The sequence below is a fragment of the Natator depressus genome, chromosome 1 (assembly GCF_965152275.1).
Source record: "Natator depressus isolate rNatDep1 chromosome 1, rNatDep2.hap1, whole genome shotgun sequence".
NCBI classification, from domain to species: Eukaryota; Metazoa; Chordata; order Testudines; family Cheloniidae; genus Natator; species Natator depressus.
The window spans coordinates 339,239,254-339,264,325 of record NC_134234.1 but is presented as its reverse complement, the minus strand read 5'-3'; the positions used below and the strand labels follow the sequence as shown (position 1 = coordinate 339,264,325).

Sequence of the window (25,072 nt, the reverse complement as noted above, 5' to 3'; positions counted from 1 at the left end):
GGGATTAGACACAGGAGCAGCCAGTGCTGGCAAGGATCAGGGATCCAAGGAGGAAAGCCCCAGGAGGCACTGACAAAGTGGCAGTGGACCTCTGTGGGGGACTCTGTAATAGAAAGAGCTCCTTCCGGATGCTCCTCCCCTCCCAGTGCTCCAGTCCCTGCACCACCTGGGTCTTGAACAGCTGGGCTCTGGGATTCTTTGCAGGTGTGGCTAGGAGCAAAGGGTCGTGCTTTGACAATACTGTGATGCCGTGGGTGTGATTTAAGGAGTTGGGATAAATCCTGGCCAATATGGGGTCATCCCTAACCATGGTACCCATTACTGACCAGCCAACTGCTACATCCTTGAGAGATCTCTGTTCTCAGTGACATCCAGCAATAAACACTCAGCACCTGATCTTCTGCTAATTCAAATGAATAGTAAAAGCAAGGGTCAGTTTTATGAGTAAAGTTTAATTATGGGATGAGAAAATTGCTGAAACCAAAATAAATTCGTAACAACTCTTGACTTTTTACATTGGAAGCAGTAAAGACAGTTGGCAGGTGATGTTTCCACATTCAGAGGTTCATTTTAATTAACTCAAGGACATGGTTATGGTTTATGATGACCAGGATCGTGGTTACTGGAGTACTGTGACTGCGATGGTTGAACCATAGGTGGTTCTTTTTGCCTTTGGTTAAACCAAAGTTGTCTATGGCTAACCCATGGTTGGCTGTAGTTTCTCCCAATTAAACTACAGTTTGACATCTTTGGTGACATTTATGGTACTATTGGCTATTCCCACACATGGTTAGACCAAGGGCAAATAAGTCAAGTCTTCAATCTGAGGGAAACTGGGACTGTCCCGTTCAGATGGAGGTATGTATCAACCCTAGTTTCAATATAAGATTCTCTCAAAGGCAGCCACCAGATGGGACTGCCCAGTAAGAAGAATGTAGAGACAGTTACCAGCACCACATAATCATTCAAGCACGTGGCATTTAGATACCATGCTGATAGGCATTAAATTAGATGTCTGCTGTAGCTGGTGAGAAACAGGATCCCTGTGCATTTACATGTGGCTGGGTAGGGTTGTGTTGGACGAGGCAGGGTGTTATGATGGGCAGGGCGTGGGATTGGAAGGCAATAAGCTTGGGTTCTGTCTCCAGCTTTGCCCCTGGCTGGCTGTGCACTGCTGTCTCCTCGTCTGTAAAGGAGTGGCAATGGGCCTCCCCGTCCCTACAGGCAGCGCTTGGAGATCTCCCACAGTATTCTTGTCAGCAAGTTAAGGAAGTATGGGCTGGATGAATGCACTATAAGGTGGGTAGAAAGCTGGCTAGATTGTCGGGCTCAACGGGTAGTGATCAATGGCTCCATGTCTAGTTGGCAGCCGGTGTCAAGTGGAGTGCCCCAGGGGTCGGTCCTGGGGCCGGTTTTGTTCAATATCTTCATAAATGATCTGGAGGATGGTGTGGATTGCACTCTCAGCAAATTTGCGGATGATACTAAACTGGGAGGAGTGGTAGATACGCTGGAGGGGAGGGATAGGATACAGAAGGACCTAGACAAATTGGAGGATTGGGCCAAAAGAAATCTGATGAGGTTCAATAAGGATAAGTGCAGGGTCCTGCACTTAGGATGGAAGAATCCAATGCACCGCTACAGACTAGGGACCGAATGGCTAGGCAGCAGTTCTGCGGAAAAGGATCTAGGGGTGACAGTGGACGAGAAGCTGGATATGAGTCAACAGTGTGCCCTTGTTGCCAAGAAGGCCAATGGCATTTTGGGATGTATAAGTAGGGGCATAGCGAGCAGATCGAGGGACGTGATCGTTCCCCTCTATTCGACACTGGTGAGGCCTCATCTGGAGTACTGTGTCCAGTTTTGGGCCCCACACTACAAGAAGGATGTGGATAAATTGGAGAGAGTCCAGCGAAGGGCAACAAAAATGATTAGGGGTCTAGAGCACATGACTTATGAAGAGAGGCTGAGGGAGCTGGGATTGTTTAGTCTGCAGAAGAGAAGAATGAGGGGGGATTTGATAGCTGCTTTCAACTACCTGAAAGGGGGTTCCAAAGAGGATGGCTCTAGACTGTTCTCAATGGTAGCAGATGACAGAACGATGAGTAATGGTCTCAAGTTGCAGTGGGGGAGGTTTAGATTGGATATTAGGAAAAACTTTTTCACTAAGAGGGTGGTGAAACACTGGAATGCGTTACCTAGGGAGGTGGTAGAATCTCCTTCCTTAGAGGTTTTTAAGGTCAGGCTTGACAAAGCCCTGGCTGGGATGATTTAACTGGGAATTGGTCCTGCTTCGAGCAGGGGGTTGGACTAGATGACCTTCTGGGGTCCCTTCCAACCCTGATATTCTATGATTCTATGATCTGTGGGTGAAAAGTGCCATACAAGCACCAAGTACTAGTATTGCTTGAGCCCAGCGGTCTACTTGGTGCTGTGCAAACCACAAAGGACAGCACCGTCTGCACCCAAGGAGCTGTCACTCTATGGCTCAGATCTTCAGCTGACGTCAATCAGCTATACCTTGCAACCCAAAAAGGCCATGGCCTATGACCAGACTCAGAGGCCCTGGGGGTCTATGGGCAACAGCTACATTGCAGGATCCCAAAGGCTGAGCTCGTAGGAGCTGTTCTGTGCTCATCTCAGCCAGGAGTTAGACTTTGGGTGCATGTGTGTGTGTGATGAATGGTAGTGGGATATATGTGTTTTTATCCCAAGCAAGCAAACCCATTCAGATAATGTAAGAACTGACTCAGAACTTAGAAAGTATGCTTTCGGATACTTCTCTGAATCATCTCCCTGAATCTTTGAAGGTTCACCTGTCCCTGGTTTGCAGGGATATACGTGGCATGGGCATGTATGTGGAGTGTGCCTTTTTCTGTGTGTGTGGGGGGAGGTGTCGTGTGCATCTCTGTGCACTGTGCATATCTTTAGGTCACTTGACATGTGTTTGTGGGCAGGTGTTGTCCTGGTTGGTGGTATGTGGTCTCCATGTTGCATGTGTAAGGTGTATGCTGAGCTGCCTCCTTCTTCCTGGGACTCTGCAGAGCAGAGTGAAATGTGCCCTTTCTCCCTGCAGAGTGGCGGCAGGCAAGTGGGGCCCGAATGATCCTGCAGGACGAAGACATCACCACCAAGATAGAGAACGACTGGAAGAGACTCAATACCTTGGCACACTACCAGGTAATGAGACAGGAGCCCTCTGCCAGGGACACAGGCCTGGCCAAGTTACCTGCCTCTGCTGGGAGGGTTCAGTGCCAATCAAACAACTGGACTGGCGCTGCCAAGTACTGCCACTCTCTGCCCCAACCCATCTACCCCTTCTTCAAAGGCCACTGACAGAGCTCACCCCAGAGACCATCGTGGTTGCACCATCTGGTCTCCTAACACAGTCTCTTTGCACCTCCTAACACAGTCGCTTTGCACCTTCTCTCCTTCTCCACAGGAGTGTTAGACTGCTGCTCTCATCATGTGAGCAGCTGCTCCCCTGCCAGCCCTGTCTGAGATCTGGGGCTGGAACAAGCAAAGAGCAATCCCAGACAATGACGCCCTGTAAATAAGTTCTATCGCTCCCCTTGCCCCCCGCAAAGTGCCAGACTGTTTCACTACAACACAAACAGGAGACACTTTGAGCTAGAAAATAGGATAAGATGTTTCAAGCTGAACTAAGTAGCAGCTGCCCTGAATGGCTTTTAGAAAATAAATAATATAAACGTTCAATAAAAATGGCTTCTGTTATTATATTATGTCAGACGAGAACATGATTTGACATGATATGACATCATATTCTGCACTATTACTGACAGGTCTTGAAAAAATGTAAAAATAATGCCACTAATACTAAAATAAAGTTCAGTTTGAAACACAATTTTTGTTTCTGAAATGAAATTTCAAAATTTTTCTGAACAATTTTGCTTCTGTTTCAAAAATACTTGTTTTTGTGGAAACTTTCGTCAGAATCGATGCAATTTCACACCAAAAATCAGTTTAGTTGAATCAGCATTTTCCGACAAAAACCTGTTCAGACAAATATTTGATGGCCAGCACTAACACCGACCTCCCATGATTCTCCTTTTAGTGAGGATTTCCCCCTGCCTACTCTGCTCTGTGCGATAGGCGGGGAAGAGGGCAGATTAGTGTTAGGAAGGGGAATAAAAGAAGGGAAAACAACTCTGCTTTAAGGGACAAAGATTGACAGCTACTCAGATGCCAATCACTGGGAAGGAAGGGGCCCTGTATCTCTCCCCCAGGCCACTACTGCTGGCATTGTCCGTACTGCCATCAGTCCAGTGATGCCTAATAAAAACCCTCCTGCAAACTATTTGGTGTGGGGCTAGAGGGTGAGATAAGCCGCCACCCTCTTAAAGGGGAGGCTTGACTGAAGGCCCCCCACTGGCAGTAGATGAGATGTCAGGCTGCAGCTGGTGATTAGCACAGAGGAGGGGGCAGGGGAAGGCGAGCAGATTAGAAATAGATGGGGAGCGGAGATGAGCAGGACACAAGTTAATTCTAATCCCCTGCGGAGGGAGAATGACATATTTTCTCCTGGAGGGCAAGGCCACTGTGCTCCGGAGGATCTTTGACATTAGCAGCAGTAGGAGTTGGGGCCTGTTGTCTGGAAGCAGGAGGATGAGAGGAGGGACATGCTGACCGGATCCTGGTTCTAGTCCCAGCTCAGCCACTCTGTCCCCATAGGGGGCGCCATTTCCCTGGGTGGATAATGATACTAACAAGTGGGGAAGCTGTCCTTACCTACTGTTGGAAAGTGCTTTGAGATCTACGGCCGGTAAATGCTATAGGCCAGATCCTCAGCTGGTGTAAATCACTGTAGCTCCACTGGAGTTTGTAGAGCCACACCAATGTACACTAGCTAAGGATCTGACACTGAGTACAGGGCTGGGAGCTCCTGAGTTCTAAGACTAGCACTGGCTCTCTGGGCATGTCACGTGGGACCAGGTTGCCAGACATAGTTAGGTGCCTAAAGCTGTAGATAGGTGCCGAGTGGGATCTTGAAATGCACCTAACTCCTGTTCCTACATTGCCAAATCAGAAGGGCCCATTGGGATCACCTAGTGCAACCCCCCATAGAACCCACGCCAGAGAGCTTCCCTTGTTTGAGTCAGAGCAGATCTTTTAGAACAAACATCCAGCCTTGATTTAAAAATTGCCTGTGATGGAGAATCCACCACAGCCCCAGGACAGTTGTTCCGACAGTTAATCACCCTCCCTGTTAAACATCCGATGTCAGTGAGAGTTTGGTACCGACACGCTCTGGACAATCCCACTAGGGGTCTAGCTGCATCTTTAGTTGCCTAAATACATTTACAAACCTGGACCTTAACCTCTGAGTGCCCCATCTGTAATATGTGGATAATAGCACAGAGACCTTACTCAAGTGTTGAGAGAGCTGATTAATTAGTATCTGTAAAGTGCTTTGAAGATGAAAAGATTCTGCATAAGAGCTAATTATTATTATTACAGAGACAAGAGCTAGTGGCTCTTCGCAGGTTTTTTTTTGGGGGGGGGGTCATCTTTTTATAACTTCTTATGTATCCAAGATGCTCCTGATACAGCTTCACTTCCCCATTGGCTCAGAATTGCTTATTGTTTCACTTGCTTTTGAAAGGAAGCCATACAAATGCCTAGCTAATGGATTGGCAGGTTTGTCTCATTTCAAGAGGCTCTATCCTCCTTTGAGATGTTATGTGAGACTTCCTGCAGCACAACAGATTTCCAGCCGCCATCTCCATGGGCAGAACAGTAGAGACACCATTTTCCCCCTCGTTGCAGTAGTGACAATGCCCTACTGGTGTGGCAAAGTCCTGTGTCCTATCAGGAGTCTGTGCATGTCTACTCTGATTTCAGGAGGTCGTTTGTCACCTTGTATATGAAATACCCATTCTGATCGAGTGTTGTCAAGGGGGAAGAGTACTGACACATGTCATGACCAACTAATTTGCTGTGAGACCTTGGAGGAGTAACTTAATTTCAGTCTGTGAGGGGCACTACAAGGAACTGGGTCCCAGCTGTTCCCCTAGGTCTCAGAATTTGGCCTCCCTAGTGAATTTACTGTCTCTGTTAACATCAGCTTCTCTTTGAATATTGAGTTCTTTTTCCATGGAGATGGCCTGAATCAGAAGCTCAAATCCAACCTCCTGAAAACTTGGAAAGATTTGAGTTCCCAGATCCTAACCCCATCACTGGTTCTGGTTTGGATCCATCGCTGGAGGGGCCTGTTTTCCAGGCCCTACTTAGATGAGGCCGAAATCAAATTCCAGCCCAAAATGGCGGAGAACTTGCAAGATCAGCTGGTCTCATTAAATTCCCACTAGTTGGGGCTGAAACCTTGTGAGAACAGCTGATGAGATTTTGGGACCATCAGATCTGAACCTCAGAACCTGATGTGTCTTGATCTTGAACCCCAAGCTCTAGCCGAACCCTATTTCAGACTCTTCAGACCATCTCTCATTATAAGAGCTTCTGTCATGGACCTTTTGAATGTCACGCTCCTGTTCTGTGGACTATTGAACAATTAGAAGAATTGGCACTTCCCTACTTTTAAAAGATAAGCCTGTTGCAATCTCTTGTCCATTATAAAAACAATCATGTGGGTATGGATCTCACGCTGGGCACTTTACAGACATGTACGAAGACAAGGCCCTTGACCTAATTCCATGTCCTACAAACCCTTGCTCATGGGAGTAGCCCATTAAGGGCCTGCTCTAAAGCCCATTGCAGCCAATGGAAGGACTCCCGTTGATTACAGTGGGCTCTGGGTCAGTCCCTGTATGAGCCAGATTCTGCCTTCATACCAAGTAGACAGAGTGATTCCAGATTTGCACTGGGAGGCATGAGGGGGGAGAGCAGGGTTTGGCCCTACTCCCATGAGGAAGGGTTTGCAGGGGTGGGCCATAAGTAACTAATAATGAGATCCTTCCAGCAGGGATAGTGATTGATCGCTCAGGTTTCACTGGCTGGGTTTCCTTTATGTTATTGGGTGCACTTTTTGGCCAGCTCTAGGAGGCTTATTGGTAAGTTCTCTTTCCTTCGCAGGTGCCAGATGGATCCGTGGTAGCATTAGTCTCCAAGCAGGTCACTGCCTACAATGCTGTCAACAACTCCACTGTCTCCAGGACCTCTGCTAGCAAGTATGGTAAGGGCCTGTTTGCTGATGTACGTTAGGGGAGATATTTGTGGCCACAATGGGGGAGATGTTGAGCACCTGCAAAGGGAACAGCATGCCACAGCCAACTAGCATTTGTACAGCAAGTGAAGATGAAAAGCACTGGATAATCCAAGGGCTAAGTTATTCTAATTAATGGTGTCTATGGAAGCTCACTCTTTTATCCAGGTGACTTTGGCCCGGGTGAGCTTACACCTGGAACAGTAAAAGTTAGCACTTCTCAAGCTCGTTAGCTCTCTAAGCACTTTACTGAGCAGCCCAAGTTCCATTATTACTATTTTACACGTGGGGAGACTGAGGCTAAGTGACAGGGGAGATAAAGTGGGTTCCACGGAAATTTTGCTGCAAAGCCCAGAGTAGAACTGAGCTTCCCTGAGTCACCAAGACCAGCTCCTCTCTCCTTCCCAACCGGCCACTGATGCCCCCACGTGCATAGCTGCCCGTTGGTTGGACTTCTGGCTCAAGAAGTGCAGCAGCAGGTGAGGGTTAAAGGGAAATGAGTTTCCAGAGTGCAACAGGAGAGTGATACAAACCATCCACTGCCCTGGATCCAGCTGCCTCATCCAGTCTTTTTAAATATATGAAAGTAAGTCTGATCCTCGTCATCCTCTGTTGCTTGGGGGAAAGTACAGTTACTCAGCGTCCGGAGGAACTCGCTTCCCCTTACTCCAAGGAGACTAGCAATGCACCAAGCCTTATTAATATTCATGTTCTTTGCAGCCTTGTTGCCATTCTGGAAGGACACTGTGACCTTTGCAAGGAAGGGGGTTTGGGTGGTTTCATTATTGCTATGTTTCCTGAGTTCTGTGCTACTGGATTTTTAGGAGAGGGGCTGAGGGGAGAGTGGGGAAAAAAGATGGTGGGTCAGAAGTGATTGTTAATTGAAGTAAAGGGAGCAGCAGCCAGAGTGAACATGAGTATTCCATCCAGTAATTAATACAGGGCGGCCAGTAATGCATTAATGAAGCTGCTTCAGAACCTGCTACTGGAAGGGGCACCATCTGTGTGTTAACTACAGCTGAAATACAGTTAACTTGTAGCACTGCTGGAGGGCCAGGGGGGTTGCCCAGGCTGTCACCCTGGGCCTGTGGAAAGGGAAGTAGTAATGCTGGAGGTGGCTTTCAATGGGGCATCATGCCATCCACATGGGCAAGTTTGGGGTGCAGTGAGCTGAGCAGCCCCCTTTGGAGGAGGGAATGACACAGTGGTGGGTAGTGAATGGGGTGTATCGGGGGAAGGAGGGAGCAAATGGCTGGGGGGAGAGGTCATTATCCATTGTGTGTACCAAGCCCAGCACACACCGAAAGACAAGCTCTTGGATTGTGAAGCTCTTTGGGCCTAGCCCAGATGGCTGTTCAGCACCTGCAGCTTCTGCTGGAGCCAGTGGGAGTTGTGGGTTCTCAGGATCCTGCTCTGATTACCCACGAAGGAACCCATTTCCAGCCGTGGCTGCCTGCCCTGAATCACAGCAGCAACATGTGTAGCCCTCGCCGGTGCTGGAACATCCCCTTTTCTAAATGTACTAGCGTCTTGTCCAGCCTGGCCGTCATGGTGCCGCGGGATAAGGCTCCCACCCTTTCCCCCGGGAGACCCTTTCCCAGGCTAACTGAACTCATTGCAGGAAAGTTTTCCCATGTATCTGCTCAGGTGCCTCGGAACGTCTAGATGTGTGCGAACGTTGCAGGTGCAGCTAAGGCAGCCGTTGTGGGGGATTTGGTAGTAGAGTTCCATTTTTAAAGCAGACACGACTGCAGAGTATTTCCCTGGGAAATCACATTTACCCCCCCACCCCGATGTGGCCACCTCTTCTTGAAGGTGGAGAATTGATTCTTGAGCAAGCTGTGGCTTTGTGTTCCAGAAAACATGATCCGTTACACAGGCAGCCCGGACAGCCTGCGCTCCCGCACACCCATGATCACACCTGACCTGGAGAGCGGAGTCAAGATGTGGCATCTAGTCAAGAATCATGAGCATGGAGACCAAAAAGAGGGCGACCGGGGCAGCAAGATGGTGTCCGAGATCTACCTGACCAGGCTGCTAGCCACCAAGGTATAATGCTGGAGAACGACCTTGGGACTTCAAAGAAGAGGGCTTCAAAGGGGTGGAAGGAGGAGATGGGACTCTTCATGGGCAAGAGAGGAGAGACTGTTCCAAGTGTAAGGGGAAGCATGAGAGAAGGTGTGAAGCTAAGGGAGGGTAAAGGGAGAAGCTTGGGAAGTACGTGGGAAGAGCGCAGTAGAAAGTGAGAAGAGCTTGAATTTAGGAGCCAGTCAGTGGAGGATTCCAGAAGACGGGGATATAACATGTGCCGAGTGACGGGAGAGGAAGTTGGCTCTGGGAGCAATGGTTTGGGTTGAAGAGAGGTGAGAAGAGGGGAGACCAGGAAGAAGCAGGTTACAATAGTCAAGGTGGGAGGCAATGAAGGCGCAGACAGCGGGTTAGTGAGGAAAGGGTGGCTTCTGGTGAGATGAGTGAAGAGTTTAGTGAAAGACTGGGGCGGGAGAGGGAGCACCCAAAGACAGCAGCCAGGCTCTGAGCCTGGACGAGGGAGGAAAGGTGGCATTACCAACAGTGGCTTCCTGCATAGGGATCCCTGTGTGTGCAGAATTATGTGGGCAGGAGCAGATTGGTTTGAGGATATACCCTGAATTGTTTGTAGAGCCGACCACATGTGATTCAAGAGGTCAAGGGGAGCCTAGGGAGCACGTCCTGGACATGTTCAAAGGACAAAGCCAGCCTGGCAAAATGGGACTGTGAGTTATGCCACAAACCCATGGGGAACGTTACTCACTTCCGCACCCCATCCCTCTGGCCCACGCGGACACCAGGATGTCTCACCGGTGGTGCTTGCGCTGGAAGACGTACCAGCCAGTTAGATGCTTCATCATGCATCTTGGAGGGGCAGCTCAGCAGGATGAGCTGAGACAAACACGTACACCTCTCTGCAGCTTAGGTTATGTCACTTACTCACAGAGAGCTGGGGGAGCCATTTTGCCTGATGCATGGACAAAGGAGTGAGCGAAGCACTCAGTGGAGCATGCTGGCTTGACAGGGGGAGCAGCAGGCATCTGCCTGGGCTGACGGGCTGCGGGGAGCACATTGGTCCTCGGCAGCGAGCACTCACGCTATCGTCCTGCGCAGTCCTGCATGGCAGATGATTGCCTGACAGATCTATAACTTTTGTCCCATAAATGCTAAACTTCTTCACGGCCCCACCTCAGTGTCACGCGGTGCTGGCACTTAGTTATTGACCCAAGTTGATTTTGCTGACACGTCAAATGCTGCTGGCAGGGCAGCAGGCAGGGGCTGCAAGGGGATGCTGTGTTTGCGGACGGAAACAGCCACGACAGGGTGCTCGAGTCCAGGTCAGGTTTTCAGGCCTTATCTTCAAGGTGTTCCGTAGCCTGCGCCCAGAGTATCTAAAGAGCTTAAAGCCCTGGGATGAAAACTGTAGTTGACAGCTCCACTCCTGTGGTCCAGCAGAACTCTCCACCACCAGGGTCAGGTTCATCTGTGCAGGAGACAGAGCTTTCTGGGGCTGGTCCCAGACTGCTCAGTGAACTCCCCCAAGAACTAAGGATCATCCCAAACCTCCCCACCTTCTGCTCCCCGTGCAGAGCGTGCTGCTTTGATCTGCCTCCTCTGACCCACATACAGTGACCAGGTACAGGTATAAAACAAACCCTAGCACTCCGCTAGGCACACTGTGGAGAGGAGGAGAGAACAAACCACGTGACCAATGTTCGTCACATTGCGCAATGCATGACCAGAAGGCCCTTGGATACTGCAGTGATGGGAGCGGACTAAGAACCTATAGACTAGAACATGGGAGTGACAGGCTAGCTCAGGGGATCAGCAGAGGGCCACACAGCATTTTGCCACCTCATTGCTGGTGGGAATCTGGCCCGGGCCAGCAGTGGCCAATAGTCATTAATGTCCAGTGGCTGTTCCGGGCCTGGGCAAAGGGAGTTGGCTGCATTTAAGTCTAGTTACTAGTACAAAGATCTCCAGCAGAATCATAGACTCATAGAACTCCAGAGTTAGACGGGACTGCATGAGACAGCTAGTCTGACCCCCTGCCAAATGCAGGATTTGTTGGGTCTAAGCCATCCCAGACAGATGGCCATCCAGCCTCCTTTTGAAAACCTCCAGTGAAGGAGCTTCCACAACCTCCCCTGGCAGTCTGTTCCATTTGCCTACTGTTCTTACAGTGAGGAAGTGGCTCCTGAGATTTAATCTAAATCTGCTCTGCTGGAGTTTGAACCTGTTGCCTCTTGTCCTGCCCTCTGTGGCAAGAGAGAACAATTTTTCTCCATCTTTTTATGGCAACCTTTCAAGTATTTGAAGACTGCGATCATGTCCCCCCTTAATCTCCCCTTTTCCAAACTAAACATACCCAGTTCCTCCAGCCTTTGCTCATATGGCTTGCATCCCATCCCTTTGATCATCTTTGTTGCTCGCCTCTGGATCCTTTCCAGTTTCTCTACATTCTTTCTATATATTGGTGACCACAATGGGAAACAGTTCTCCAGCTGAGGCCTACACAGATCCCAGCAGAGAAGTGCTATCACCTCCTGTGACTTACATGCTGTGCCTCTCTGAATGCAACCCAAGATTGCAAGTGCTTGTCTTGCAACAGCATCGCATTGTTGACTCATGTTGAGGTTGTGATCGACCACAACTCCCAGATCCTTCCCAGCAGTGCTGCTGCCAAGCCACTTATCCCCCATTCGGTATTCTCCCCTTGTTGGCAGTCTCATTAGAGAGGCCAAGGATAGGGAAAGTCTCTCCTTCCCCGAGTCAGGGCTGGGCAGTTTGCAGCACTGCTGGTTGATAGGCAGGTACCTAAAGCACGTCCATGCATTGTTAGCATTACACGGATGTGAATAACTAAAGAGCACTGCTGACCGGGGCACTTCCCCACTGACCGAGGGGCTTTGTGCCGCTGCCCCTGATTAGAGAGGTGGCTGGACATGCTCTTCTCTGGCCCCAGGAGTCTGCCCACCAGCCCGGGGATAAAGGATATGATGAGGGCCGGTCTTAGCACAGCTCACAGGAGGAACTGTCAGTGAGTGAGGCTCGCCTGGCATGTCTGCCACATCCTGCAGCGGGAACCTCTGGCACCGGCACGTCACGCCCCCCTGGGGCAACCCCATCAGCAGTGGCGGAAGCTGCAGTGTAGACAGGGCTCAGGCGTTTATAACCATCATGTTATCTAACCAATTCGGAGCAGAGTTGGACAATACAGAGGCAAGCCAGCCTGAGGCCTTTCTACACTGTAGCGTCCACCATTGCTCTGACCCGCAGAGATTCAGTGGTGGCGGATTCGTCTGCACAGCCATAGTTGCGTACACACACAGAGTCTGAGTCTGTCCACTGGACAGGGGACTCCATCAACACATTTAAGTCCTGCTCTGGTGTTCCACCTGTGTGCTCAGTCCCCAGGTGGTACAGCCTCTGGTGTCTGACCCCCAGAAACGGAATAATAAATCCTAATCCGGTTACTCTTCTGTCAATGGGTACAGACTATGCAATTGCTCTGTCTGTCTTTGGATATGCCCATTCCCCATAGCATCTAGGTGCCATAATGCGTCTGACAACATAAAAATAAAGGGGCACCCCCCATGGGGCGAGATCCCCAGCTGATGTAAATCAACAGTCCTTGGAACAAGGCTGATTTACACCTGCTGGGGCTCTGGCCGCCACTGAACATACTTGGTGGTCAGCTCAGATACTGGTGGACCACAAACAGAACTCCAGATTCTGCCTGTCCCATCTGCCTTCTCTTGTGAGCCAGGCAGGGAACCAGCTGAGAATTTGGCACAGCAACAAAGAAAACTGGAAAGGCTATTTTTTCACCCAGCACTTAGTATAAGAGAAATTTCCTCTCCCCATCTTGCCCCTCTGAGAGACAGAGAAGAGTGTGCAATTTCTGCTAACACAGTCCTGGGGAATACTTAGTTAAACTGAGAATGGTTTTAACCCTGCTAAGTCTCTGACCTCTAAGAACTGGAATCTTTTGGACGGTTTCTAAAAGCCTTGAACGGTTTCTTTGCATTTGGCTGGGCAAGTTAGAGAAGCAATTCTCCCTGGAAACTGATCCTGAGGGCAGCTCCTCTGTGTCAGATTTCCCCTCGGGGCCCTCCCCATGCTCAGACACGTGCTGCAGGGTTTTGTTCCTTTTTGCAGGAGCTCTCTCTGTGTTTGTTTCTCAAAGAATAAATCAAATGGCGAATCAGCAAGGGACATCAGCCTGCTAATTAAGCTTTTGTGCATTTGTTAGTGCTGGGTAAACTCTACCCACCCTGGCGGAAGTTGGCACTCCACGTCCAGTGAGGGAAATCTTTTTGTGCGTCTGCAAAGACAGGAGGAACCTTTCCATTACAGGGAATTTGTCATTTTAGGAGTTGATCTTGTTAAGCAGTTACAGTTATTAACATGTTGTAGGTGGCAATGTCCTAGCTCTGACGAAAGAGGAGTGCTGGGAACACAGGCTGGAGTGCGCTATGCTGCAGAGGCCATACGCAACCACCTTTGCCAGTTGCATCTCAATCCTGGCCTGCAGCTCACCTGGCCATTCCAGTCCGGTGCCAACCCCTTGACTGCCCCTTCCTCCTGACCTGCCATGCCGTCGGATTTCCACTGCCAAGCCTGCGCCCCCTCAGCGTGCACCAGCTTGGTCACTGCACCTCAGTTGTGACCTACCTGAACCTCTATTCCACTTCCAGGCGCCCAACACGACTTCCCTCATCGTACTCCCAGTCCTGACCCACCTGACCTCCAGCACCCACTGCACCAGCTATCAATGCACCTCCGTTGTGAACTCTGTCACACACACCCCTCCTATCCCAGACCTGTGCACCACACCTGGCTTGTGCCTGCTCACCAATCCTGACCTGCATTACTCTTTGCTGTTTCACTTGCGAGCAGAGATTGAATTCATAGGAAGAGTGGGGTGTGGTTTTATGGTGTTCATCACTCATGGGGAGGACCCGGGGCCATAGAAGATGCTAGGTGTGTTAAGTACAGATGTGGTCTCCTCATCTCAAAAAAGATATACTGGCATTAGAAAAGGTTCAGAGAATGGCAACTAAAATGATTAGGGGTTTGGAACAGGTCTCATATGAGGAGAGATTAAAGAGGCTTGGACCTTTCAGCTTGGAAAAGAGGAGACTAAGGGGGAATATGACAGAGGTCTATAAATTCATGAGTGGTGTGGAGAAAGTGAATAAGGAAAAGTTATTTACTTGCTCCCATAATATAAGAACTAGGGGCCACCAAATGAAATTAATGGGTAGCAGGTTTAAAACAAATAAAAGGAAGTTCTTCTTCACACAACGCACAGTCAACCTGTGGAACTCCTTGCCTAAGGAGATTGTGAAGGCTAGGACTATAACAGGGTTTGAAAGAGAACTGGATAAATTCATGGAGGTTAAGTCCATTAATGGCTATTAGCCAGGATGGGTAAGGAATGGTGTCCCTAGCCTCTGTTTGTCAGAGGGTGGAGATGGATGGCAGGAGAGAGATCACTTGATCATTACCTGTTTGGTTCACTCCCTCTGAGGCACCTGGCATTGGTCACTGTCGATAGACAGGATACTGGGCTGGATGGACCTTTGGTCTGACCCCGTATGGCCATTCTTATGTACCCACTCAACCGACAGACCCTTCACATTCAGATCGTCCCATAGGTGTCCTGTTCTTGCTGATCAGGCAGTGATCACGGTGGTTTCTAAGCATGGTGATCTGGGATCTCTCCCCTATAGGAGCGTGAGGAAACCTCATCAAGCTCTACACTAGCATATATTGAAGTCAGTTTCCACTTATGCACTGCATGATGGATGCTCTTTCGGGGCCTACTCCCAGTGCAGAGGATGGCAAAATCCCGTTGGGAGCAGGATCAGTCACTTGTTGCTCAGCGCACAGGTCGGGCTGTCTCGCATGCAAAACGCCCACCTCTCCCATCCCCATCCCCACAACGCACTGGAGCAGGTTGACTTCACTGGAGTATCACCAGTGTACACCTGCGGAAGATCTGACCCCAAACTTGAAATCTCCCAATCCTTTTGCGATATGCAATGTTCCTGATGTTGCTCACAAATCCCATGGCATTCTGTGATTCGGGGGCCAACAGGGGGCCCCATTTAACAACACAGGAGAGCAAACCCTTCCCTTTCTCCGCTGAGTGTTCCCCACCACTGCACCTCAGCCCTCACCCGGAGGGACAAGCTCTAAGAAGGGAGACGTAGGCAGCTTACCTGGCCTGTTTAGTCCATGGCTACTTGCTGAGGCTGCTATTCGGGTCCAAGGCCGAGGGGGATCCCAGTCATGCGTGTGCCTGATGACAGGGTTTAAAGCTCTAGCTTATTTCCCACTGTATAGCTGTCAGATGGCACCAGCTCTCAGTCACTACTTCCAGGGCTGAACCTGTGAACTCCAGGGAACAGTCTGGCAGCACTCCTCTGAGCCACCCTGGCAATGCCCCCGTCTCATGTGTCTCACTGAAATTTCCCAGGGAGGACATCAGAGCCCCGGGTCAGTGTCTCACTCTCTTCTTCCTCCTCCCCTTACCCCACAGGGCACTTTGCAGAAGTTTGTCGATGACCTCTTTGAGACGATCTTCAGCACGGCGCATCGTGGCAGCGCCCTGCCCCTGGCCATTAAGTACATGTTTGACTTCCTGGACGAGCAGGCGGACAAGCACAACATCCATGACCCCCATGTGCGGCACACCTGGAAGAGCAACTGGTAAGTGTGATCCCTCCAGCTCCGGGTCCCAGGCGGAGGGGAAAGGGTTTGGGGTGCTGATGTTCAGGGAAGATGGGCTTGTGGGCAAGGCACTGGCCTGGGCTGCAGGGCACCTGGGTTCATCTCCCAGCTCTGGTGTCACCTGGGGGAAATCACTTGGGGTGTCTCTCTACTGCACTCAGGGGATGTGATAGCAGCCCCAGGAGAAGTACCTGAGCTGGATTTAATCGAGGTTTGGTGCGGGCTGTATAGCCACCCAGGAGCCTGGGTAATTACTCACGCAGCTAGCTCGTGTTGCCTCAGCTTCATTGCCCTGGTACCTGCCTGAGCTCGATGAAAGCTAGCGCAGGTGTCTGCTCAAGCTGAAATCACACCCTGTGATGACAGGATAGACATACCCTGAGTCTCTGTGCCTCTGTTTCTCCTTCTGTGAAAGGCGTCACAGTAATTCCCAGGGGTGCTATGGGGATCGACCCATTAAGGGTCTCGAGGTGCACAAATGGTGATGGGGCCACATGAGCACCGAGTGAGGACAGAGCTAGGTAGAGCCTGACTCTGCTCCAACCGCTAGACAACACTCCCCTCCCCACTCTTGTTGCATGTACTGGAATAGAGACAGGGGGCTGAGATCTCGAGAGAGAAGGATCCCTGCTGCTTTTATCCTTTGAGTCTCCCTGTTGGAAAGAGTCCCCTGGGGACTCTTTCCCTCCCTCCTTCTGTGTAAATATGAGGGACTATAAAAGGCACAGCAGAGGAGAACCACAGGACTCCCAGCTGATGAGTTTTCTCCTTTTACCAGCCATGCTGACTGGCAGGTCGGCACAGTGCCCTGAAATACAAAAAGAAACCCCATGCATCAAAGAGGCTTTCAGCTAATGAAACATTAGCATATTATTAACATTATCTGTGGCGCTAATCTAAGGCTGATTGCCGCCACTCAGACTAAATGATCAGGAGGTTTATTTAATGGGGGAAGGGTGGAGGAAGAAATGATCTCTTCTCAATCAGATTAAATTAACTCCAAGTCACTTCACAGGTCTCATCATTCCCAGCCAGCACTCCCCACTACCTGTGGCTGGCTGGAGCTTAGCATCAGAGAAATTAGAGATGCAAAAGACCTTTTCCAAGCCGTCTTCCCCAGCTCCGTCTCCCCCTGCATGCTGCTATTGCAGGTGCTAGCACAGGCCCCTACTCTCCCAGTGCTTCCTCAGTTCTAGTTTCAAGTATCTCCAGCAACTGGGCTTCGGGCGCTTCCCTTGGGAAGCTTTTTTCTGACGTTCAGCCCACAAGTTTCTTTGCTCCAGCGGAGTCCGTGGGGAAGATCAGGTGGTGAAGTAGCCCAGAAGGATGTATTAACACTGACTGCTTGTGTCTGCAGGGTGTAGATGCCCGTGATAGAGGTGAATTGTTTAGGATGGTATTGCGGAAACAGGACAACTAGAAGCAATGGGATGAAATTAAGGAAAGGAAAATGTAGGTTGGCTATTAGGATAAACCCACTGTGTTGAAGATCTGTTAGTGTGAAATAATCTCCCTCCAGGAAGCCCCAGCCCTGGAGACATTTCAAATTGGACTTGCTAAAACCGTGGAGATGGAGATCCAGTGGGTGGGCTCTGATAGCAGGGATTCATCTGCTCGTTATAAACGCAGAGCCGTGCAGTGCCCAGCCTGCGGGAACTGGGGGCTGGCTGGGGGTCCAGCTGTGCAGGATGGCACAGGGTGGTTACATGCCATTACGGTATCAACTGGTGCACGGAGTTATAGTTGTGAAGCTAAATCCCAGCTCCTCAGTTTATAGTATTATATGTCCATGTCCACCCCAAGAATTGCTGAGACCGAAAAGCCAGACTCTGCTCCCCACCTACTAGAATTAATAATACTAAGGCTTTGTAGGTATATGACCTCTTCTAGCCACATAGGGTGGAATGGTTAGCAGTCAGGTCTCATCCCAACACCCTTGCGAGGCAGGTAAGTATTATCCTCATTTTATAGACCTTAATAGGAACCATAGAGAAGGTAAGGGGCCAGTTGGGCCAGCCCAACTAGTTCCATTGATTTCAATGGGGCTCCTTGCAGAGTAAGATGCTACTCAAGGTGAGTAAAGGTGTCCAGATCTGGCCCTCTGGGAATGATCTAAGGATGCCCTGTACCAAAGCCAACTCTGGAGTCACTCCCTTGACTTGAGTAGAGTCCCATCAGGGATGAATGTGAGCCATTGTATACCAGTTGCAGAGCCAGAAATCCTGCCTCCCAGTCACATGCTCCAATCCTGTTGTTATTGTAGTGTAGCGAGATCGCCCGTGAAACAACACCCTGACTCTGAACCATCTTCTTCCACCTCTGCCTTCCTCCCTGCAGCTTGCCACTACGGTTCTGGGTCAACATGATCAAAAACCCCCAGTTTGTATTCGACATCCACAAGAACAGCATCACAGATGCCTGCCTCTCGGTGGTGGCTCAGACCTTCATGGACTCCTGTTCAACCTCGGAGCACCGTCTGGGCAAAGACTCCCCTTCCAACAAGCTTCTGTATGCCAAGGACATCCCCAGCTACAAGAACTGGGTGGAAAGGTGAGTCCTACACTAGGAGGCTGGTTGGCACGAGCCATAGCTGTACAATGTGGGCCCGCTCTGTGGGCAGAGGCTGCAGGCTGGCGTCCCGCATGCTGCTGCTGGTAACGGAGTTGCACTAGACGGCTGTAGCGCTTGGCTATTTAATTTGGGTTAAGACCCGATGGAAAGATCCATCTGGGCCATTTAGCTCAATACACCTCATACCAAACACGGACACGGCAGTGAGAGGAATACGCTGAGGTTGTTTTCAGGTGTAATTTCTCTTGCAGAGGAACTGGTGTGTGGGGACTGAGGGTGACGGATAGTGTGACTGAGGAGGGTTGAGTCCAGCCACCCTGTCCGGGAAGGACGGCTCCATGTTCTGAGCATTGTGTTTGGAATCTCTACACACTGGAGAGCCAACAGTGCAAATCCTGGCTGAGCTGCCTTGTTTACCTTCTGCGGCAAATAGATTTCCATGCAGATGACCGTGTGTTGGGTCCTTTGGATGAAACCCTGAAGAACAAAGGGACTGGCTACTTTGGAACTCCAGGCATTATCTGACAGAGCAGGGGGTTGCCCAGACACCCTAACCATAATCTCCCCCACATGCATACTCACTGCTGTGCAGTGGACTATGCGCTGTCCCAATTCCTATCTGCACGGGTCAGTCAGTGCTTTGTGCCCAGTTAATGTAAGATCTTTCTTTTCATCTTAATAATAGAGAGCTAGATCTTGCGGGACTAGCTCTGGCAAAGCTCCTGTGGACTTCAGTGGGAGTTTGCTTGAGGAAGCTTTGTAGAATGTAATGCATAGTTTGTTTTCCAATATCCCCATGTTTGATAGGCATTACTGACAGGTTTTGGAAATACACAGCTAGAAAATGCTTGCTGAACACTAAACATGGAGCCACGGTTAACATCAGAGAGTTCATATAAACTGTGCGCAGGTTTAAACAATTATTCAGCTGGCTGGATAGATAGATGTTGTCTACAGCTGATCACACACCACACCGGTTTATATGAATTCTTTGTTATTGTAGATATACCTGTTTATATCATAGTATATTTCTTTTAATGGAGTGGGTTAGTCATTCTGATACATCAGCGAAAGGTTAAAGCTGGTTAAAGGTTTCTATGCTGTAGTCAGAGTTAAATGAAATCCTTTCGAATGCAGCTACTGTCGGTTACTGATTTGTCCAGACGATTATTTTTCTCAGCGGTTTAGAGACTTCCATTTTTTACGAATGTAGTTTCTTAGCAACCAATCGGGCACTTAGAAGCTACCTTGCTTAATTATGACCTATTTCTGATACTGTGCCCAAGTTTTCTTATTTGTAAAGGGCTTGGGAACAAGCTCTATCTAGGCACTGGGAATGAGATATGGAGATATTTATTTGTGGATTGTGCATTCAGGTCATTTGCAACCCAAAGATGTTATGATCTGGTAGCTCTTCGGTGGTCTGTGTGAAATGGGACGTTGGTTTCAGTGGACAGATACCTAGCTCACACCCTCCACTGCAACTTGTACTGTCACTCTCATTAGCTGTCAGCTGATAGGTCCAAGGATTGAAAGGGTCATGGTGACCAAAGTCCCTCCCCTTCCCTAGAGGCGTCTCTGTCCTTCAGGTTGTGGGGTGAGGGCACTTTGGTGGGAAGGGGGGTATGGAGAGCTTGTCCCAGTCCTGTCCCTCTTTTCTGGATAAATAGATAGCTTCAGTCTCCAGGGCTTATACCAGCACTGCATGCATTAAAACTGGATCGTGTGGAAGGATGATCCCCAGCAGTAGGTGTTACTCTTTCCTGGAAGCTTTCCCAGAACAACTGGATGAGTTTGCATTCATAAATTAGGTGCAACAAAGCTCCTGCTACTAGTTAATATCACCAGCTTTTATCTGAGACAGACCCAGGAGCTGCTGGGGTGATTTTTAATGGTGTACAAAATTTTTGCAAGGTTCCTTGCTGCTGTATTGGCTGAAGCCCAAAGCAGGTTGTGAATATCAACGTCAATTTTGCCCCTCTTCTCTTTTCTGAAATGCAAGTGCCTAGCTCTGAGATGCACAACGCACCTGGAATGGGGATGGTTGTTGCTTCCATCTCAGAGAAACTGCGAACCAGCAGTGCCTAGATACTAGGGTGATGGCTGTGTTAAGGATGGAAGATAGGACTGTTTTGCACGCAACTCCTAATGAATTCCTTCCTACTTTTTTACAACCAGGTAGGGTGGGAGTTATTCCAGTTAATGCAGTAGTCATCATCGCTGACAGAATCATCACTGAAAGGGGGTTCCAAAGAGGATGGATCTAGACTGTTCTCAGTGGTAGCAAATGACAGAACAAGGAGTAATGGTCTCAAGTTGCAGTGGGGGAAGTTTAGGTTGGATATTAGGAAAAACTTTTTCACTAAGAGGGTGGTGAAGCACTGGAATGCGTTACCTAGGGAGGTGGTGGAATCTCCTTCCTTAGCAGTTTTTAAGATCAGACTTGACAAAGCCCTGTCTGGTATGATTTAGTTGGGGATTGGTCCTGCTTTGAGCAGGGGGTTGGACTAGACGACCTCCTGAGGTCCCTTCCAACCCTGATATTCTATGATTCTATGATTCTAAGACAGTTGTGTTTTAAAGACAGGGCAGGAGTCAATGCTAAGATAACTGGAGTCACAGCCAGAGAGTTTCTGGATTGCTAAGGAGTTTGCCAGAAGGAACGTGAAATCAGATGAATTGTCCTGTGTGGGAACATTAGAGCTAAAAGTGATTGTGCATGGGTGCTTGGTGACAATATCTATCTGAAGGAACTCTAGCACAAAAGCAAGGTATCTGTCCTAGTATGCATCTGTCTAAAATTAATGCTAACTTAGCTAGCCCATCCCAGACACTCCTGTGTTCCAAGCCATCTACTTGTAGCTGCTGGGGTCTCTGCTTGGAGTATGTACCGGTGCTCAGAAGACATCAAAGCAGGGTCAGCTGCCATAGTTACTCCTGGGAGAATTCTGCGCCAAAAAATTAAAAATTCTGCCCCCCCAAAATTAAACATTCTGCATATTTTTATTTGTCAAAATAACACAGTATAATCACACCAGTTTAAATTATTGTGGTAATTTATTTCAAAATACCCATCAGCAAGTATGTCTGTAACAATACAGACAGCAAAAAAGATGCAGGAACTGATTTTTGACAAATAGATTCCTTACTGGCATATTAATACAGAACTCTGAGTGATAATTCATTTAAACTACAATACAGAACCATATTTCCCACATCCCTCAGAAGCAGTGCAAAGGCTTGGGGAAGTCAGGGGTAACGGAGGAGCTGAGGGAGAGGAAAGTAATTGCTGGAAAGGAGCCTGGGAGTGAATTTGGAGGGTTGTCGGGTGTGGATGGGAAAAGTATGGAACAGGCTTTTTCGGAGGGTGGGGAGAGATTGTTAGGGAGCTTCCTCCACGCAGACCCTGGCTGACCCCCAGCCTTTCCCATTCAGTCAGGCACATCTTCCCTTGTCCCCATGTGTCCCTCCATCCCACTCAGACACCCACTCCCCCCATCCCCATGTGGCCCTGCACCCCCTCAGCCAGTCCCCTCCACCCTGTCCCCATGTGTCCTTGCTCTCCCTGTCCCCATGTGTCCCTCCATCCCCACTCAGACACCTACTCCCCCCATCTCCATGTGGCCCTGCACCACCGCAGCCAGTCCCCTCCCCTCATCCCCAGGTGTCCCTGCATGCCCCTTCCCCATGTGTCTCTGTGCCCCCACTCAGCCACCCCCCATTTCCCCATGTGGCCCTGCACCCCCTCCCCATCCCCATGTGTTCCTGCACCCTCTTCCCCCCTGTGACCCTGAGCCTCCACTCCCATTCAGCTCCAGCCCAGTCTATCTTCCCGCACTAGCCCTTATGAACCAATCTGTCACACCCACACACACACACACACACACACACACACACACACACACACGCAGCCCCATGTGCCTCACGGTGTCTGTCTCCTGACCTGGCCTGATAGGTGCTGTGAAGAAGGCACTGCAGGCTCTTTCTCTTCCCTTTGGTAGCTTGGGCTGGCCAGGAGCAGCTGCTCTGGTCTAGTGCCACAGTGCCCTCTGGTGGACAAAAGGCGGAAGTGCAGCAACTTTCTAGCAAAAGCTATTTTCTGCGGAAATAATTGAAAGTATGCACGGCACATGAATTATGTGCATGTGCAGTGGCACGGAGTTCCCCCAGGAGTACATGGTACATGTTTCAAGCAGAACATCCAGTAGCACCTGGTGAAAGTAAGTGCTGGGTATGGATGAGCATCCAGGCAAAATACTACCCATGCAGAGCTTGGGCTGTGGATGCAGGATGGGAGGGAACAAAAGCAGGTTCAGACCCTGATATATGCCCAGCTTGCTCTTCTGGGCCCATGGGGAATTTGGTTTAAATGGAATTCTACGTTTCAGTGCTGCTGGACCTGGAGCTGAGCTCTAACCAGAACCCTGATCTGAACAGCCCTGGGTTTTGTAAGAGCTGAGTTCTGGATTCAGTCTCTGTACCTGAGGCCACCTCTGGGTGAAAACATGCAGCGAAAACTAGCTAGAGCCAGCCAGAGCTTGGGCATCTCTGGCACAAAAGGTGAAGGTAGGATGGGGCAAGAGAAAGAGACGGAGAACACAGGAAAAGACAACCAGGTCCATTTGTGTGTGTGTGTGTGAATCGGCAATACTCAACCTGTGGTTCTAGAGTGACAGGTAGCTTTTCAAGACCCAAGATGTGCCGCTGTCATCTGATTGGAGCTCTTCCTTTCTCTGCAGCTGGATAGAGGGAGAAGGGCAGAGGAGAGAGTGGGCCTGTTGCCGATCTCACCTACACTGGTGTAATGCCTTAGGCATCACTGGAGTCACCCTGGATTTACATCAGTGGAGCTGAGATCAGAACCTTTTCAAGTTTGCTTCCGTGCCGATGTTGCCCCTTTGAGCCTAGAAATCCTGGGGATTTGGGAACACTTAATGTAATCCCAGAGCACCGAGAAGGGGAGTGTGTTCTGACTGGAACCGGCTCATTAGCATTCACTAGCATGCAGGAAATATGACAAAGGGCTGTGGATGACCTTTCGTTTCTCTCCACGCTGCCAAATTTATGATAACACTTGTTTGAACTTCATTAACACGGCTTAATTGCATTCGTCCCAATCAATAAATCGTTTCCACACAGAAGCCTGTGGCGTGAAGGCAGGAATGCAGGGAACCAAAAGGGGGCAGTGGGACAAAAGACCCTTTTCCATCTTACGCCCAGGCATTGCATTAAGCATTTAAGATACACGCGGTGGCACAAAGAAAAGATCAAGTGCTTCTCTCTCACCCCTGGAAAGCCCTGATGCTCCTCCTCAGGCCCTTACTGTGCAGTAGCAGTAACTACTCTGAGTATATGGTGAAGTGAAACTGATGAGCTTTATTTTAGACATGCTCTTACCCCTTCCAAATTCTGCCATCAAAGAAATACAAGTCTCAACATTGGAGGATTGAGTCTGGGGCCAGGAGACAATTCTTCTGCCATGTTTGAAGTGACTTGGACAAGGGGTTCCTGAATTATGATACCCTAAAATCCAGGTATTCAACAGAGTTTGAAAAGCTGGCTAACCTCGTCTGGCCATTTTACAGCCAGAAAAGAGAGCTAGTTATGAAATGGACTGACCTAGTGCAACAAAAACTTATTCGCTGAGTAAACTCTAATTATAAAAATTATTGAGACTTTAAATAGTAACGTCAGGGAGGTTCACCAACTCCAAGGAGTTCAGAAGAGAGATCAAAGGACTGCTGGAAATTTCAGCTTGCATTTTAAACAACAGTGAGTTTCTAGCCCTTGCCCTGGCACAGAGGGGGCTCAAAATGAAACTGATCACAAGGGAGGGGGCTTGTCAATAGAAATAATAATAATAACCAGCTCTTATTACCTGTAGATCTCAAACGAGATCAGTATCATTATTCCCATTGTTACAGATGGGGAAACTGAGGCATGGAGTGGGGAAGTGACTTGCTAAAGATCAACAAGCAGGCCAGCGGCAGAACAGGGACTAGTATCTATTTCTCCTAAGTTCCAGTCCAGTGCTATACCCACTAGGCCATGCTGCGTCCAACAGAAGGCTGGAGTTATTCAGATGAGCTGAGATCTACTTTAAGGAAGTGATGCTCACCAGTTAGAAATTACTAATCTTTTCATCACAGATCCCAACATGAGAACAGAGAGTGGGAGCCGCTTAAAATGAAATCTCTTGGTTCATCTATTCAGCGGCAGGCTGGAAGAGGGTGCATCCTTGTGCTGCTTGTCCTGTCCTTCCTAGCCCCACTTCTTCCCTTTTGCAGACCTCCTCAAATGCTCATTGGCTCTGGACTGTAGGATGCCTGCAGGAAGTGTGTGTGGGCTGGGCAGAGCAGGGAGCTTACAGAGATGCTGGGGGAGCAGTGGAGATGGGAGCATGGGCAGGCAGCTGAGATGGAACAGTGGAAAGGGGGGCCAGACTGTATTTGCAAGTGTACAATATATGGCCCACAAAGGGTCTTTAACGAGCAGATGTTAGTTCCTTTCTCCTGCCTTGAGGAGGTCAGGGCATTCACTGTAGGATTAGCT

The 25,072-nt window shown here is 49.4% G+C and overlaps 1 protein-coding gene across 1 annotated transcript in view; it reads left to right on the top strand.

Annotated features, from left to right (window-relative positions):
- The window catches only part of PLXNA4 (plexin A4), a 612,910-nt gene that overhangs the window by 568,025 nt on the left and 19,813 nt on the right, over window positions 1-25,072 (top strand). Inside the window, exons 26-30 of the mRNA XM_074942701.1 lie at window positions 3,077-3,180; window positions 7,051-7,150; window positions 9,039-9,229; window positions 15,759-15,928; window positions 18,287-18,499. Coding sequence (XP_074798802.1) covers window positions 3,077-3,180; window positions 7,051-7,150; window positions 9,039-9,229; window positions 15,759-15,928; window positions 18,287-18,499 — 778 coding nt within the window. The remainder of the gene's footprint in view (window positions 1-3,076; window positions 3,181-7,050; window positions 7,151-9,038; window positions 9,230-15,758; window positions 15,929-18,286; window positions 18,500-25,072) is intronic.